Below are 18,630 nucleotides of genomic sequence, written 5' to 3' on the forward strand. Positions count from 1 at the left end.
ACCCCTCCACAAACAGGCTTTCACAGGATCTGGACGAAACATATAGGGGCGGTGGAAGCTAATGCTTCATGCTTTCACCTCATAGCCAACTTTCTATGTTCAGGGGATGGATTTCTCAAATGTTGCACATGCAAAGTATGGGTCGCTTGGCCCTACCTCATAAAATATCCAATGCAAACCAGACAGAGCCAGAAAGTCACAACAGACTGACTAGTCTGATCATACATTCCAATCCGAAAGGGGAGAGAGTAGAGGGACTTTGACTCTGTTTCTGTACTATGTCTCGGAGTGCGTGATGGAACAGAGTCGTCGGTGCTAAATAAAGTCACTGTTTGACCTGCTGAGTTTCTCCAGCATTTGTGTGTTTTTTCTTTTGACCTAATCCCAAAGTCAGACCAGAGTGAAGCTCCTTACTCTGTTCCATCACACACTCCGAAACATAGTACAGAAACGGAGTGAAGGTGATGTATCTTCACCTTTGCTAAAGGCACTGTTTCTCCAGCAATTGTGCTTTTTTTTTACTCAACAGAATCCTGTGTTTTACCTTGGGATAATGTATAAGGATAGTGATGTTATGTGATAATGCATAAGGAGCTTTATCGAAGTGAAAGGTATAGAGCAGATATAGGCAGCAAAGAGCAAATGAGGTACTTGGGGAGTATAACAAATGGCAAGATAACTTAAGAAAGAAATCAGGAAGGCTAAAAGAAGACATGAGGAAATTTTGGCAGATAAAGGTGAAGCAAAATCCTCTGGGCTTCGACAGATCTATTAAGAATAAAAGGATATAATAAGAGACAAAATTGATCCTATTGAAGATCAGAGTGGTTGGCTATACATAATTGCCAAAAGATATGAGGGGGAATCTCGAATGTTTTTAGCATCTGTATTTATTCAGGACACTGGCACAGAGCCTATGGAAGTGAGGCAAATAAGCTGGAACTTCATGGAATCTATACAGATTAAAGAGGAGGAAGTGCTTGCTGCCTTAAAGCAAATAAGGGTAGATAGATCATCAGGGCCTGACAAGGTATTCCCTTGGACCATGAGGGAAGCTAGTATAGAAATTGCAGGGTTCCTGGTAGATAGATTTAATATGTGCCTAGTATTGGTGAGGTCCCAGAGGACTGGAGGGTAGCTCATGTTGTTCCATTCTTTAAAAAGGCGAAGAAACTCCAGGAAATTATAGGCCATTAAGCTTGACATTAGGAGTAAACAATTATTGGAATGTGTTCCGAGATCATTTGGACAGACAGGGACTGATTATGGATAGTCAACATGGCTTTGGGCGCGGTAGATCATGTTTAACCAAACCTTATTTTGAAGCAGTTACCAGGAAAGTTGATGAAGGTAAGGCCATGGATGTTATTTACATGGAATTTAGTATAAGCTTTTTGACAAGGTCCTGCATGGAAGGGTAGGAAGGTATTCATAGTGAGTTAATAAATTGGATTCAACATTAGGTATATGGGAGAAACCAGAGAGTGGTAGTGAATAATTGCCTCTCTGGCTGGAGGCCTGTGACTAGTGGTGTGCCCCAGGGATCGGTGCTGGGACTATTGTTTGTTGTCTATATCAATGATGTGGTAAATTGGATCAGCAAGTTTGCAGATGACACAAAGATTGGAGGTGTAGTGTGGAAGGTTTTCATAGGTGCAGCGGTATCTGGACCTGCTGGAATTTAATGCAGACAAAGTGTGAAGTGTTGCATTTTGGAAGGGCAATCCAAGAGAGGCGTACACAGTAAATGGTCAGGCACTAAGGAGTGCGATAGAACAGAGGGATCTGGGAATACAGATTCATAATTCTCTGAAAATGGTGTCATTGGGGAGGGTGGGGGGGAGTGGAAAGAGGGAAAATATCACTGTGTATATTTAATGAAAAACATTTGTACATATTGTTGTTGATATGGTTCACAGTGCGATAAATAAAAAGTTACAAAAAAAAGTGATGTCATGGGTCGGTAGGGTTGTAAAGAAGTGTTTTGGTACATTGGCCTTCATAAATCAAAGTATTAAGGATAGGAGTTGGGATGTTATGGTGAGGTTGTATAAGACATTGATGAAGCCAAATGTGGAATATTGTGTGCAGTTTTACATAGAACATAACAGCATAGTACAAGCCGCTTCAACCCATGATGTTGTGCCAACCTATATAAAACCTACTCAACAAACTAAATCTTCCCTACCTCACACCCATCTCTATTTGTTTTGATTCCATGTGCCTGTCTAACAGTCTTTCAAATATTTATATTGTACCAGCCTCCACCACAACCCCCAGCAATGCATTCCAAGCACCCACTACCTTTGGTCACTTAACTACAGAAAGGATATCAATAAGATAGAAAGAGTGCAGAGATTTACTAGGATGTTGTCCAGAATTCAGAAACTGAGTTACAGGGAAAGATTAAACAGGTTAGGACTTTATTCCCTAGAGTGTGGAAAATGATGGAAGATTTAATAGAGGTATTCAAAATTATTAGGGGCATAGACAGAATAAATGTAGATCGGCTTTTTCCACTGAGGTGAGGTGAAATAAAAGCTAGAGGATATGGGATAAGGGTGAAAGGGGAAAGGTTTAAAGGGAACACTAAGGGAACATTTTTCATGCAGAGAGTGGTGGAAGTGTGGAATGAGTTCCCAGGTTTGAAATTTAAGAAAAATGTGGACAGGTAATTGGATGGGAAAGATATGGTCTGGGTACAGGTCAATGGGGCTCTGCAGAATAATAGTTCAGCACAGATTAGGAAGGCTAATGTTCTATGATTCTCTGGTTCTGCATCTGACCCCAGATGTGGGTGATGGGACCATGTGGAGGGAGCATCACTCCGTGTCTGACTCCAGGAGTGTGGGTGATGGGACAGTCTGGAGGGAGCATCACTCCGTGTCTGACTCCGGGAGTGTAGGTGATGGGACCATGTGGAGGGAGCATCACTCCGTGTCTGACTCCGGGAGTGTGGGTGATGGGACAGTCTGGAGGGAGCTTCAAACTGTGTCTAACTTCAGGAGTGTGTGATGGGATGATGTGGAGGGAACTTCATTCTGTCGCAGACCTAAGAGAATTTGGATTTGACATGTTATAACCATGGCTTGGACACCTTTGATCTATTTCTGGTCCAGCTGGGGTTGAAGTGTTCCATATCATTGGCAGAGGTTGCTAAACTGTTATGGAGATGTATTGGAGCAGCAAATGCATTCCAATAAATGATGAAAGACATGTGAATCGTTGCTTCATCTGGTGAAAGGATAGGTGTTGCATCGCCAATGGTTGAATGGAAAGGAGCGTGAACATTCTGGAGATAGATCTGGTGGTGATGTCACAACGATGATCTACTCACATGGAGCTCAGTGGGCACGATGGGAACATGGGACCCTCAATCTGCTGCAGTATCCCAGCTGCCTGTCCCTTTAATCTTCCACACTTTTCTCTCTTTGAGCTCCTTATCTTTTCCTAGCATGCTCAAGGAACAACACTTCATCTTCTGACTCAGGATCTGAGGAAGGGTCGTAGACCTGAAACATGGACTGGGTTCTCTCTCCATAGATGCTGCCTGACTGGCTGAGTTCTTCCACTGTTTCTATTTACAATATTGTTGATTGTGAGAGTCTGAAGACGGTATTTTATTGTCGAATGCAGAGCAACATCATGTGGGCTGCTTCTCTCTACTTGGAGGTCTTTGGAGCTCTCAGGTGTGCCAGTGTCACCATCTGGGTAGTACGAGCAGGAGTCTGTGAGGTACCTTCTCCAGTTTGGCTGGATCATGGGTTCCCACAATCAGTGAGTAAGAACAACTGACCCTTCACTTCTCGCCTCAGATAATTTCTTTTCCCTCAGGGATTGTCTCTCTCTGTCTTCCTCTGCTCTTTGCTAAGACAATAATTTCCACCTCTCCCACCTCTAGAATTGTCTAAAGTTTTCCTGGTCTCTAACTTCCAGTTTCTCACAGTCTGATCCCTCCGAGTTCAGCCCCATCTCTCCATGTTTTTATACTGCCGAGTCTCTCTATCCTACCCAGATTACGCCTGGCATTTTTTCAAGTGCTCTTTCGCTGAATTCCCATCAGACGCAGATCACTGGAAAGCGAGTCAGTGCTGCTGGGGAAGCTGCACTCGGGATGTAGGTCTGACTCAGGCAACACAATCGGCAGGATGAGAGTGGAGCCGGGAACGCGTGAGTGCCTGGCTCAAGGATGGCTCATTCACCAACAATAAAATGTGACTCAACTGAGAAGCAGCAAATTAGTGTGAATGTGGATCAAGCAATGATGTCAGAGATAAAGCTAAACAAGTGCAGATGTGGGCTGGAATAACTCCAGACAGCATACAAGGAGGGTGAGGCAGACTGGGAGGGCACAGACAGACAGGGGGATAGAGGAAAAGGGGAAGGAGAGAGGGAGAAAGAGAATGAGAAGGGGAGGGAGGGGGTGGAATCAGAGCTCATTTGTACTCCCCTGCTCTTGGTGTTGTGTGACGGATGTGGGCTGCGCAGGTGACACCTGCTTTAATGTGAAGCCTCTGCAATGACAGTGGAGCTGGCAACATATCTGGGTGTTTGTGAATACTTCGTCAGCTGTGAAAATTGACAAGTTCTTGAGTCTTTTATACCCCTGACATCACTCACACCCCAGTGGGAAGGCAGACGGTGAGCCCTGGTGGCTGGGATATTGGGGTGAACGTTGAGCTACCGAGTTTTGTACGGATCTGCAGTGACTGGCACATTCTGCAACTAAATCCTGACACCATGAACACCTCAAGGAGACTCTCAAGCATTGGATGGCTGGCAAAGGAACACAACCCTCTGAGGGAGAGCAAAATGACAGGGGGAGGAATTCAATGGGTCGAGCAGTATCAAAGTCAAACCATTATATCCCTAGAGTTTACATCCATCATTGTCTTGGATGGCCTGAAGAGGGACATGTTCTAAGCCACAGAGAGAGATGGAGCAGATGTGGCCTCAGACACGGTTAATCATAACACTACAGGAAGAGAAACATATTCCAAACACTTTTCTGTGAAAAATTCCTGAATTAGTCAGAACGTCAATGTTGCAGGCAGTGTGTTACACTGTGAATCAAAGGCTCGGAAGCTTTCTGTGGTGCCAACCACCTGAGCTTCCTGGAATTGGAGTGCTGCCGTGTGGATACTGGGAAGAGTAGAGAGCTCTCTCTCACAGCTCCTCACAGACCAAAACCTGCTGCTCCCATTTCTATCATGGACAACATCCTGAAGTGCTCCACAGAGCCCAGTATACATACTGTATACTGTGCCAGACTTCACCACCAAGTAGCTGGGTATGAAATGTCCTTTCTGCTGAAGCACCAACTGCTCCCTCCTTGAAACCATTTGACTAGTTGTCCTGCTCTGTGAGGAGAGGGGAAGCTACAGATGGAGACTGGAGAAGTTGTGGAAGAGCCAGCCCTGCTGAGAGTTGGTGTAAACGTGTGAATGTGTCACCACTCAAATCACATCCTCGGCTCCTCTGACAGACAGACAAAGGGACAAAGGAAAATGTGAGAGAGAGAATGAGAGGTACAGAGAGAGAGAGAGACAGTTTCCAAAATATGAATAGCACAGATCAAAGGCATACAAGATATCCATTTGCACAGGTTCTCGCTGCCAGGTTCTGGATGTGAACAGACATTTCTGATAAGGGTTGACTACTTTCAATGGTTAGCTGTATGATCTGCTGAGTTCCTCCAGCATTTTCTGTGTGATCAGACTCGGGCTTGGAAATGGACAAAATGCGTTTGACTGCAGTGTCTCAAGGTCCATGTGGCTGACAGCAGCTCCGGTGCAGGAAGAGCTCAGAGGATGCACTCCACATCTTCCTCATTTCCTGTTCAAAATGGTCCACAGTGATTAAGCAACATTTGCAAGTGTACAGGTCAGATCTGCAGGACAATAAATCTCTCCCTGGTTCCAAATTCCCCATAGAATCTCCTGACGTGAAATTCACAAGCCCAGGCTTACTTCATTGCAACAGTCAATCATTCTTTGGTAAAGGTCAGAGCGTACATTGCAAACTGGTGAGATACTTGTGTGACCTTGTGCTGACAGGGGCTTTGGATGGACACAATTGCCAGTGAGGGAAGACAGCAGAGACAAAAACTGTCCACATCTCACACAGTTGTAGCTTTTCCCTTCTGAGCTGCTAGTGGGGAGCACACTCGACGGCGAACACAAAATCGTGCTTTGTTCCAGGGGTCCGGGAATGAAAGGGGCACAAAGTCATCCTGTAACCATGTTTCTGCGGTGTCCGTGCATAAGACCAGGGCAAATTGTTCCAACTGGTCCTCTTGGTACAGTCTGGTGTCCAGGGTTCCACTCGCTCGCTTCATCACTGCCTCGTTCGTCTCCCTTATCACCAATGCCACAATCTCTCGAGCCGACATGTTGCCACTGACATGAAGCTGGAAGAGCAGGAACAGGGTGGTGAAGGACTAGAGCCAAGCTAGGGATGTTTGCTGGAAACGTTTCCATTAGTTCAGAAGCTTCAAAACCAAAACAGAAAACCCAGGCAGGCAGGCAGCCCCAATACCTCAAACATTCAGGAACAAAACACCCAGCTGGAGGGAAGCAACAGCTCAAGGCACAGTCAGTGTTTCTGGCTGGAACCTTGTGTTGAGCCATTACCCAAAATGGTGACCCTAGATGCTATTTGAGCCACTTGGTTCCTCTTTCATAGAGGGTTTTGCTCCAAAGTGCAGTACCTGCCGTCTCCGGTGTCTCCAACAAACCATCCAGACCCAGAGTGAGACAAGAGGACAGTGAGATGGAGAAGTCAGCTCATCTTTGGGCTCCGCAGACATTTCAGGATATGTGTGCAGAGACGGAGGGGCAGGGGTGGGTCTGGGAGAAGGGCTGGGTAGGTCTGATGGAAGGCCCAGGGTCAGTTTTGGGGGAAAGGAGGGGTGGGTCTGGGGGAAAGGCCAGGTAGGTCTGGGGTAAAGGCATGGATGGGTCTGAGGCCAGATGAGTGTGGGGAGGTGTACCACTAGGGACTTGGGTGGGAACTGTGTTCTTGGAAGCTGTTCCACATTTGTCCACTGTGGCAGACCCCTCACCTCACCCCATTCCTACTTAAACCCACACCTCTCACCCCAACCTGTTGTCCTGCCCAACACCACACCCCTCGATCGAGTCAATGTCGAGGTCTATTTGAGTGAATTCTATGCCAGAGTCTCCACATCCCAGCAGCAAAGGGAATGTCTCCTTCATCAACATGCTGGCCATCCCAGGGACCATAGAACATAAAGCATTACCGCCCTGGATTTTGTGCCCACCCATATATTCCTTTATAAAGTATTAAACCCTCCCTACCCTGTAACCCTCTATGTTTCTTCCATCCATGTGCCTAAAAGTTTCTTAAATGCCCCTAATGTTTCAGCCTCTACCATAATCCCTGGCAATGCATTCCAGATATCCACAACACTCTACGTTTATCTAAAACAAAACCTTACTCCTAGTAGTCTCCCCTAAACTTTCATCCTTTCACTTTCTACTTGTATTCTCTGATGTTTGCTGATCCTGCCCTGGGAAACAGGTGCTGGCTGCCCACCCTTTCTATGCCTCTCATCATCTTGCAGGCATCTAAGTCTCCTCTCATCTTTCTTCACTCTATAGAGAAAAGCCCCAGCTCTGCTATACTTGCCTCACAAGACATGTTTCCCAATCCAAGCAGCATCCTGATAAATTTCCTCTGCATCCTTTCCACAACTTTCACATCCTTCCTGCAATGAGGTGACCAGAACTGAACACAATAATCTAAGTGCAGTCTAACCAGAGATTAGTAGAGTTGCAACATGACCTCTCTACACTTGAACTCAATCCCCCTGTTAATGAAGCCCAGCATTCCATATGCATTCTTAACTATCCTATCAGTGACCTTGAGTGATGTATAGATTTGAACCTCAAGGCCCCTCTGTTCATCCACATTCTTAAGTAAATGACCATTAACCCTGTCCTCAGCCTTCTGGCTTGTCCTTCCAAAATACATATCATCATACTTATCCAGATTGAAATCCATCTGTCACTTTTCTGCCCAACTCTGCATCCTGTCTATATCCTCTTGTAACTTTCAACAACCTTCAGCTCCATCCACAACCCCTCTAACCTTCATATTATCTGCAAACATATTGACCCATCCTTCCGCCTCTTCATCCAGGTCATTTATAAACATCACAAAGAACAGGTGTCCCAGAACAGATGCCCGCGGCACTCCATTTGTCACTGACCTGCAGGCAGAATACTTTCCTTCCACTACTACTCTCTACTTTCTACATGCAAGCCAATTTTTTTATCCACACAGCTAAAGTTCCAAGAATTCCATGTCTCATTAATTTATGAATGAGTCTCACATGGAGGACTTTGTCAAATGCCTTGCTAAAATCCATGTAAACCACATCTACTGCCCTACCCTCATCAATTTATTTTGTTACCTCCTCAAAAAATTTAGTTAGGCTCATGAGGCCCAACCTTCCCCTCACAAAGCCACGCTGACTATCCTTGAGTAGACTGGACTTCTCCACATGCTCAGAGATCCTATCCTTCAGAATCCTCTCCAGTAGTTTCCACCCCACTCACGTAAGACTCACTGGTCTATAATTTCCAGGAGTCTCCCTATTACCTTTTTTAAACAAGAGGGGACTACATTTGCCATTCTCCAATCCTCCAACACCTCCTCTGTGGCCAAAGAGGACTCAAAGATCATAGTTACTCTTCCCTCACTTCCCACACAAACCTGGGGTTACATCGCATCTGGCCCCAGGGAATTATCAATCTTGATGTTTTTAAGAAGATCCAACACTTCCTCTTCCTTAATCTCCATATTGTTCAACACTCAAGCCTGTTCATTTCAACCTCACCCTGATCCTTTGCTCTTGTGAATATTGAAGCAAAGCATTCAAACTTCCCCAGCCTCCTCTGCCTCCAGGCACATGTTGCCTCCTTTATCCTTTAGTGGCCTCACCTTCATTCTCGTCATCCTTCTGTTCTTCTCATATGCATAGAACGCCTTGGGATTCTCTTAAATCCAATTTGCCAAGACCTTGTCATGCCCCCTTAAGTCCTTTCCTAAAGCTCCTTCCTGGCTACAATATACTTCTCATGAGCCCTTCCAGTTTCTTGCTTCCTATATCTAATGTATGCTTCCTTCTTCCTCTTGACCAGCTGTCTCATCTGCTTTGTCTGCCATGGTCCCCTTTTCCTACCATTTTTTTCCCTGTCCCAGGGGACAAACCTATTCTGAACCCTGCTCAGGTGGTCCCAAAACTTTCTCCACATTAGTTCTGTGCTTTCACCCTTGACCATCTGTTTCCAATTTACTCTCGCTAGTTCCTGCCTCATCCCACCAGAATTTGCCCTTCTCCAGTTAGGCACTCTCCCATTTTGTCTGTTTTTATCCTTTTTCATGGCTATGCTGAAGCTCAGGGAGTTGTGGTCAATCTCACCAAAATCCTCCCCCACCGAGACATCCACCACCTGACCAGGTTCATTCCCCAGAACCAGATCCAGTCTGGCCTCTCCCCTCGTCGGTTGGTCCACATACTGTGTCAGGAATCCTTCTTGAACACACCTGACAAATTCAGCCCCTTCTATCCCTCTTGGAGTCAGGAGGTGCCAGTCAATATTAGGGAAGTTGAAATCACCCATAACTACAACTGGCATTTCCAGCACCATTCCAAAATCTGTCTGCTTATCTGCTCCTCGATGTCCTGAGGGCTATTTGGGGGCCTGTAGACTACTCCTTGCTCCCTTCAAATTTCTAACTTCCACCCACACTGACTCAGTGGACAATTCCTCTACAGCCTCCTCCCTTTCTATAGCCGTGATACTATCCCTTCCACCCCCCTCGCTTACCTCCCATTCCATTCTTTTTAAAACATCTAAACCCCCGTACCTGCATTGGTCAATCTTGCCCTTCCTCCAGCCAATTCTCTGTAGAAGTCACAACATTGTAGTTCCACGTACTGATCCATGCTCTAAGTTCATCCCCTTTATTCCCGGTCCTAATCGCTTATGCTGTAATGGCGTTGTGCTAACCAATATGCTAACTGTGTCACACCCACGGTCGAAAGCCATGTCCTATTTCAACAATTGCCAATGGCAGGTGTCTAGACGTGCCTGATTGAGCAGACTGATTATCCATGGACTTACGTACCTGAACACATGTCGCAGTGGACAGTCCCGTTTGATACTGGGGGTAGACACTTAAACTCACAGAGTTCAGCCACTGCCCCTCCTTCTCCGGAGATTCCTGCGTGAGGTTAATCCGCTCTGTGAGATCCTGTGCTTCGGAAGCACACCCAGAGTGAGGAGTGGAGTCCACAATGTGGGTCACACTGACCCACCTCCCTGAGTCATTGGTCTTTCTCTCTGTTGGATATTCCTGCAGGGATTCAGATCGAGACCAACATTTTCTCTGGCCGTGGAAAGGTTGAGTTGGGAAGTCAAGACTACTTGTTCGGACACAGTAGGCCTGTCTTTTCTCTGTGATGTGTAACAGCTCGAGTTGTTTGCTGGGAAGAACAAAGTCACTGTCGTAGAGTGGCAGATGGGAGGCATCCTGGTGGTCACGGCTCACAAGCTGTGAGTGGGGTCCTTGAGCCCTCAGGACATCAGGAGCACCATCTTGCAGGTCGAGGCTGAGTCTCCTGCCACTGTTGGCCATGGACAAGGGGATGAGATCCAACTCTTTGGGAGTCTGAGCTTTGGATTCATGATCACTGGATGTGGCCATAAAAACCTCTGAAGAACCTTTCATATGCGTCACAGGAGGTGATCCTGGAGAGGAGAGAGAGAGAGGGAGAGAAAAAGAGAGATGCCTTCAACATTGCAGACTGAGGGGTGGAGTAGAACAGGCATTCCCCCACTTTCATAACTACACAGCCGTACCAAGTATGTGTGAACAGCCTCTGATCATGTAGGTCAAAGTTATGGAATGGTAGGCCAAACCCATTGAACTGTCCATCAGAGTGTGCTAGAAACTGGGAGAAAGAGGATGAGCAGTTGGGAAAAGCAGGCGATCTGTGTGAGCTTGTAGAGGCTGATCTGATACAACTGGCTTCAGGAAGAGCTGGAGTCAGAGAGAGATACAGCACAGAAACTGGCCCTTCAGCCCATGGAGCTGGTGCTGACCACCTACATGGATCCATTAACTTTCCACAGATTCCACCACACATTTACACACCGAGACAACTCACTTCCTTTTGTGATGTGGGAGGAAACTGGAGCTCCTGGGGGAACTCACACAATTACAGGGAGGATATGCAAACCCCAGACAAACAGCGGCGGAGGTCAGGATTGTACTGGATCTCTGGTGCTGGAAGGCAACAGCACTACCTGCTGTGCCACCCACTTTAAGGAATTTGCTCCAGTTTTCCAGTGCAGGCTGTTTGGACAAACAGAACTGAGGCAAGTGAGGAAAGGAAGCGGTGTTGCATCTGACAGGTGGACCAAGAGTCTGTCTGCTGCTGCATTCTTGCTCACCTGCCTGAGGGCCGAGAAGTCGGTGCCTGGTCTCTGGAGAGGGGATGGGTGATGGAAGGTAATCAGAGCCAGATGAACATGACTGCCGGCTGTCCCTCGTCCTGTCAGTGTTGAGGTCAAGCAGGTAGCTCAGCGCAATACCCCCAGGGGGATGCCTGTACCTGGCGTACTGCAGGATGTCCATGATCCAGCGAACCTCCCGCCAAATCTCTTCCATTTTCTGAGGGAAACATCAGAGATTGTCCATCAAGAATGTGGTCTTCCCCTCACCCACTCTGTACTTCCCCACTCCATAACCTTCCCTTAATTTTTAGAGACACAGACCCTTCCAGCCCACAAGCCCGTGCTACCCAAATACACCCCTGTGACAAATTAAACTACTAATCCTGTATGCCTGTGGAACATGGCAGGAAAAGCAGGTGGTGATGGGGAGAAACTACAAACTCCTTAGTCAGCAACGGATTTGAACCCAGGTCACTGGTGCCGAAAATGTTGTGCTAATGGCTACAGTAACCTTCCTGGCAGATGCACAGTTTCCATTCACATTTCCTCAATGAGAACCTGGTGAGGAATTGGTGGGATTGGAACAGAATTGTTTTTAGCTCACGATTCCAGCTCTTGTATCACTGTCACCTTGATTAGGGATTGAGACTGAGATGCAAAGGGAAAGACCCTCCATTGGTCAGAATAACTGGATTTCCTGTAAGATGCTGTACCCACCCCTGGGTTCCTGTGGGACTCGGGGTGGGGGAGTGCTCCCTATGGAATGCTGTCCCCACCTCTGGGTGCCCCTGTGGAATGATGTCCCCACCCCTGGGATCCCCCATGGGATGGAGTCCCTTCCGCTGGGTGCCCTCATTGGACAGTATCCCCACCCCTGGGTGGTGTCCTTACCCTGGGTACCCCCATGGGGCAGTGTCCCTAAGCTGGGTGCCCCCGTGGAATGGTCCCCACCCCTGGGAGCCCCTGTGGAATGGTTCCCACCCCTGAGCTCCTCCCGTGGCATGGTTCCCACCCCTGTGGAAAAGTGTAACTAACCCTATGCGTAGATTTTATTTGTTGGCATTGGAATTCCGTCAGTGACAATTCCAACAGAATGATGGATAGATTGTGGCCACAGAGACAATCTGAGCTCCTGTTTCCACGTGGTCTTGAAGACGAGAGACAGTAGCAGCTTTCACACCATCTATGCACTGTTTGCAGCCAGCACCCATCACTGGAATGTTAGGGCTGGAATACTCCATGTCATTGGGCAGATCATGCCATCAATATGTTGGCCTCTGTTTTTCTAAACCTTGGCTTCAAACGGGCAGAAGAATCCTGGAATTTTCTCCTGATGGAATCTACTCCCTTCCAAACAATAATAAACAAGGGGTTTGTGAAGTGAAGCACAGAATTCCATGCTCTGTCATCTCAGAATGTTCCAGATGGTGAACAACATCCCAAAAGAACGCGCATTGGCCCCATTGGCAAGATCTGGCTCAGCTCTGGCTCAATGCTGCTTCTGTCCGAAGGCTGTGCTCACCACCTATCCTGACAACAACATAAGGAGCATGAGGAGGCCCCTCTCTCCTACCCCCCCCCCACCCCTATATAGGTGATCATCATCTCAACTCCTTCTTCATGACATTTCTACACTCCCCTCTTTTCCTCAATCTATTAAATGTTGATCTACTCCATCTTGAATGGTTCTGATGACTCACCTTCCTGCACATGCTGGGGCAGAGAATTCCAGAGATTCACAACCCTCTGACAACAGTAATCTCTCTGTGCTCCTTGTCCACTTATGACGTGTCCTTGTTTGTGACTCATCCCCCACAGTGAGACGTCACAACACTCACTCTGTCCATCCCCCTTGGTCTTGTATTTGAATAAGAATAGTTCTTCAGAACTAAGGAATACAGACCCATTGTCCAGCTTCTCTTTATAGGACAACACTTTCATCCCAGGAATTAGCCTGGAGAATTCCATCAAATGTTACTACATTTTTGTTTATGTAACAGGACTAAAGCTGTTTCTAGTATTCCAGATGAGGCCACACCTAATCTGTACAACAAAATCTCCTCATTTCCAAACTCCAACCCCTTTGCATTGAAGGCCAGTTGCTTTCTTAACCACATGTTGGATCTGCCTTCTAGGTTCATGAACTAGAATGCCTGTGTAGTGATATGATTGTATGTGCTGGCTGGCCCTCCCTCCGGGTGTCCTTCTACCTTGGCTCCTCCCTTAGTCCTACCCATGTAATCCTGGGCCATAGAGGTCAAGTCCCCTCTCCTTCCCGCTCATTCCTAGCCTTGGACCCGGGCAGCAGTCTCTAGTACAATAAAGCCTATCGCTCCCCTCAGTCTTTGTCTGAGTCATTATTGGGGCTACTGATAGCGCCCAACAATTTATTGTACTAGATTTTGGAGGTCTCTGGTAATGGAGAAATTGCTGCGCCCAGAATGGCTAGAAGTTGACCTCCCCCCCCCCTCCCCACCAAGTCCCAAGTGCTTCAGTACTCTTCGAGCAGTAGATGAACTTCTTCAACAATTTCCTCCATGCTACTGCTGAGGTGGTCGATTCTGACGAGAAGAAGTTGAAAATCCGTCAGGCACAAGTCGGAGCTACAGGCGCTGTACAAGCCTAAAGTGAACATGGTATACTCCCATTACCTGCTGGTGTCCAGAAAGCAACAGCCTGGTGAATCCATTGAAGAGTTCGTCCGGTCCCTAGTCACACTGGGAAAAGACTGTTTGGTGGAACCTACAGCCACTATATCCCTAACCCAAGCTCAGTGCATTGGCTCAGCTCAATAAGAGGGATGGGTGCAACAAGAGCTGGACTGCTGCACATCTGCTCACCTGAATGAAGTCCTGCACTTGCTGATGCCTCTGTTTAGCTGCCACCACCTCCGAGTCAGAAAATGCCTGGCGCAGAGCCTGTTGGGAGAGGATCAGATCCAACTCCAGCAGCGCTGACACTTGGCAGTACTGTCTGATGAATGCCTTGTCATAGGTGAAGTAGTGAACTGAGGAGAAAGTAGATGGAATCACACACTACAATGACCAAAAGATACACCATTCAGCCCATCCAATGAGCTGTGCATCTCAAATCACAGCTGATGTATTTTCCCTCTCAACCCCATTCTCCCATTTTCTCCCTAAAACCTTTGACACCCTTACCAATCAAGAACCCTACCAACTTCTACTTTTAAGCCACCCTTGGATTTGGCTTCCATAGCCTCCCTGTAACAATGATCCATCAATTAATAACCCTCTGGCTGAAGAGATTGCTCCCTGGATCTGTTTCAGCCCAAACAGCTTCATCACCACTGCCAGTTCATCAAAACTCAAAGAAATTGTGTCAGAAGTCCAAGAAAACAGTGAAAACCTCAATTTTTGGAACTGTCTTCAGACAAATGAGGCCAAATCAATTTCCACAATCAACCAACCTCCCATGACAGAAGTTACATTTAGCAAAATTAGAAAGTGGACCAAATAATTATTTTCTCACAATGATTCCAAGACTGACAAGAAAAGCCCAAAAAAGTAAATTAAATGAACAATTCCAAACTAAAATGCATGGAGGTTAATTTGCATAATACCCAAAAAAAGGCATTGCTCACTCACAAAAGAATATTAACCAATGCTGGGACAGACATACAACACAAAGAAATCCTGTCTATGTGGACCAGTTGAGAAAGACTCTGACCCCAGCCTCCAGCAGCCGATCTGCAACCTGCAGCCCATGGTCTTTCAATCCAGAACCAATGTCTGTTACAATGTGTTGCACGTCCAGATAGACAGTGAGAACATTTTCCCCCATGTTCCATCCATTCTACCCACTACTTGCAATCCCTGCTCTTGGTCTTTCACTCTTCTGCTGAGGGAGGTTGGTCCCCACATTTGCTTTGTCCAAACTCCTATATTTGAACACAGTACACACCCTTTGGCCCATGATGTTGGGCCAAATAAACCTACTCAACAATCTAAACCTTCCCCACCTTACACACAAAACCCTCTATTTCTCTTTTAACTGGCCCCATTATACCAGCCTCCACCACCAACCTTCAGCAATGCATTCCAAGCACCCATCACATTCTGCATAAAAAACATCCCCGATGTTACACCGGGGGATCGAACACCCTCACCCACTGCTACACTGGGGGAATCGAACACTCTCAACCACTGCTGCACCAGAGGATCGAACATTCTCACCCACTGCTACACCAGGGGATCAAACACCCTCACCCACTGCTACACCGGGGATCTAACACTCTCACTCATTGCTCCACCAGGGGATTGAACACTCTCACCCACTGCTACACCAGGGTATCGAAAACTCTCACTCACTGCTACACCGGGGAATTGAACACCCACACCCACTGCTACACCAGGGGATCCAACACTCTCACTCACTGCTACACCGGGGGATTCAACACTCTCACCCACTACTACACCAGGGGATTCAACACTCTCACTCACTGCTACACCGGGGGATTCAACACTCTCACCCACTGCTACACCAGGGGATCCAACACTCTCACCCACTACTACACCAGGGGATCCAACACTCTCACTCACTGCTACACCGGGGAATTGAAGACCCTCACCCACTGCTACACCAGGGGATTCAACACTCTCACCCACTGCTACACCAGGGGATCAAACACCCTCACCCACTGCTACACCGGGGATCTAACACTCTCACTCATTGCTCCACCAGGGGATTGAACACTCTCACCCACTGCTACACCAGGGTATCGAAAACTCTCACTCACTGCTACACCAGGGAATTGAACACCCACACCCACTGCTACACCAGGGGATCCAACACTCTCACTCACTGCTACACCGGGGGATTCAACACTCTCACCCACTACTACACCAGGGGATCCAACACTCTCATTCACTGCTACACCGGGGGATTCAACACTCTCACCCACTGCTACACCAGGGGATTCAACACTCTCACCCACTGCAACACCGGGGAATTGAACACCCTCACCCACTGCTACACCAGGGGATTCAACACTCTCACCCACTGCTACACCAGGGGATCGAAAACTCGCACCCACTGCTGCACCAAGGAATTCAACACTCTCACCCACTGCTACACCAGGGGATCCAACACTCTCACCCACTGCTCCACCAGGAGAACGAACACCCTCACCCACTGCTACACCGGGGGATCGAACACTTTCACCCAATGCAACACCAGGGGTTTCAACACTCTCACCCACTGCTACACCAGGGGATTCAACACTCTCACCCACTGCTACACCAGGGGATTCAACACTCTCACCCAGTGCTACACCAGGGGATTCAACACTCTCACCCACTGCTACACCAGGGGATTCAACACTCTCACCCGCTGCTACACCAGGGGATCCAACACTCTCACTCACTGCTACACCAGGGAATTGAACACCCTCACCCACTGCTCCACCAGGAGAACGAACACTCGCACCCACTGCTCCACCAGCGGATCTGACACTCTCGCCCACTGCTGCACCAGGGGATTGTACACTCGCACCCACTGCTACACCAGCGGATCTGACACTCTCGCCCACTGCTACACCAAGGGATTGAACACTCGCACCCACTGCTACACCAGCGGATCTGACACTCTCACCCACTGCTACACCAGGGGATCGAACACTCGCACCCACTGCTCCACCAGCGCATCTGACACTCTCGCCCACTGCTACACAGGGGATTGAACACTCACACTCACTGCTACACTAGGGGATCGAACACTTTCGCCCACGAGTACTCGAGCAGGAGTGTGTCCTTGCTGGCTCTGGCTGTGAGCATCAACCAGCATCCCCTCTATGCCTTTGTGAAGATGTTCCACTCACCCAACTCGAAGCTCTGCAGGGGCAGTGTGAGCAATCCTGAACAGGATCTGAGGGTGTCCTGACCTGGTACAGTGCACACCTCATCCGAAGGGGGCAGCAGCAGGAGGAAGGATAAGCCGCCAGAAAACTCCAACACTTCCCGACTGTAGAGGCGGAACTCCTTTGCCTGAGGTGGACGGAGGTGTCGGTCAGTGCAAAGATCCCTGCATACCCAACGCCTGGAGCTACAGGTATCTCAGGGCATATCAGTCAAGGGTGAACAGGGTAGGGCAAAGAAGCAGGGTGAAAACTGAACAGGGGATGAACAGGTCAGGATAAAGGGGTTAGGGGGAAAATCGGACAGGGGTGAACAGGTCAGGACAAAGGAGTCAAGGGGCAAACCAGACAGGGGATAAACAGGTCAGGGAGTGAACAGTATGGGGGAAAAATGGTCAAGGCGAACAGATGAAGGGTAAATGGTTTGGGGCAAGCAGGTCAGGGCACGATCAGGTTCAGAAAAAGCTGGTCAAGAATAAACAGCAGTTTGGGGGTAAATAGCTGGTCAGGGGGGGAAAGGCCAGACCAGAAGAAGGTTGCAGATCTGAAGAGCAAGATGTGACGGGCACTTCCTTGGAAGCCGGAAAGAGTCAGTGGGTGAGGCAGCATCCACAGAGGGAAACAGCCAGTCAGAGCTCTCAGTCGGGACGTTTACCGGCTCCCACCGAAGAGGGGCCGGGCAACATCAACCTGAGGGCGGTCTAATGCAGAGTGCCTCATGTTCACAATCACTTCCAGGTCTGACCCCACCAATTACAGCAGCAGAGTGGTGTGGACCTGCTCACCACAATCCTCACTGATGCATCAGACATTTCCCAGCACCAATCACAGGGCAGGAAGTGACACTGGTGGAAGAATCCCTGGGTAAGGACGGGGGAGACACAGAGGTGGGTGTAATGGGGCAGCGAGGCGGGAACTCTGGTGATGTCGTAAACACATGAGCGAGCTGATAGCTGCTGTGATCACCTGTTGGAGGGGGATGGCGGTGTGCTTCATCAGTTCAGTGACGGCTGCTTGTAGTTCCCGCTGGAACACACTCTCTACGCTGTCCTCAGGGGGATCTGAATGTGCGGCTTCGTCCAAACCAGTCAACCGCTGGATCCACTCCCACTCATCTCTGGGGCAGAGAGACAGATATCGAAACAATGGCTGGAACAGGTGCAGGCAAACAGAGTTAAACAGGTCAGACTGACACTGGTAAGCATGCGAGGGTTGGAAGGACGATTGCTCAGGATGCTTTGCCACACCCATTTATGCTGGCCTCAG

The 18,630-nt window shown here is 48.1% G+C and overlaps 1 protein-coding gene across 8 annotated transcripts in view; it reads right to left on the minus strand.

Moving 5' to 3' along the window:
• Positions 1-18,630, minus strand: part of LOC138747235 (ankyrin-repeat and fibronectin type III domain-containing 1-like) — a 300,694-nt gene that overhangs the window by 21,439 nt on the left and 260,625 nt on the right. For 6 of the 8 annotated variants that reach the window (XM_069906271.1, XM_069906269.1, XM_069906275.1 and 3 more), the window contains 6 exons: positions 18,331-18,481; positions 17,329-17,494; positions 14,330-14,496; positions 11,487-11,706; positions 10,159-10,781; positions 3,292-6,409 (listed from right to left, as the gene is read on the minus strand). In XM_069906271.1, the coding sequence (XP_069762372.1) occupies positions 6,119-6,409; positions 10,159-10,781; positions 11,487-11,706; positions 14,330-14,496; positions 17,329-17,494; positions 18,331-18,481 (1,618 nt within the window). In that variant the 3' untranslated portion in view covers positions 3,292-6,118. Of the gene's footprint in view, positions 1-3,291; positions 6,410-10,158; positions 10,782-11,486; positions 11,707-14,329; positions 14,497-17,328; positions 17,495-18,330; positions 18,482-18,630 lie in introns of those variants that run through there. The other 2 variants (XR_011347384.1, XM_069906270.1) reach the window with 1 other exon arrangement.

The sequence above is a fragment of the Narcine bancroftii genome, chromosome 12 (genome assembly GCF_036971445.1).
Source record: "Narcine bancroftii isolate sNarBan1 chromosome 12, sNarBan1.hap1, whole genome shotgun sequence".
NCBI lineage: Eukaryota > Metazoa > Chordata > Chondrichthyes > Torpediniformes > Narcinidae > Narcine > Narcine bancroftii.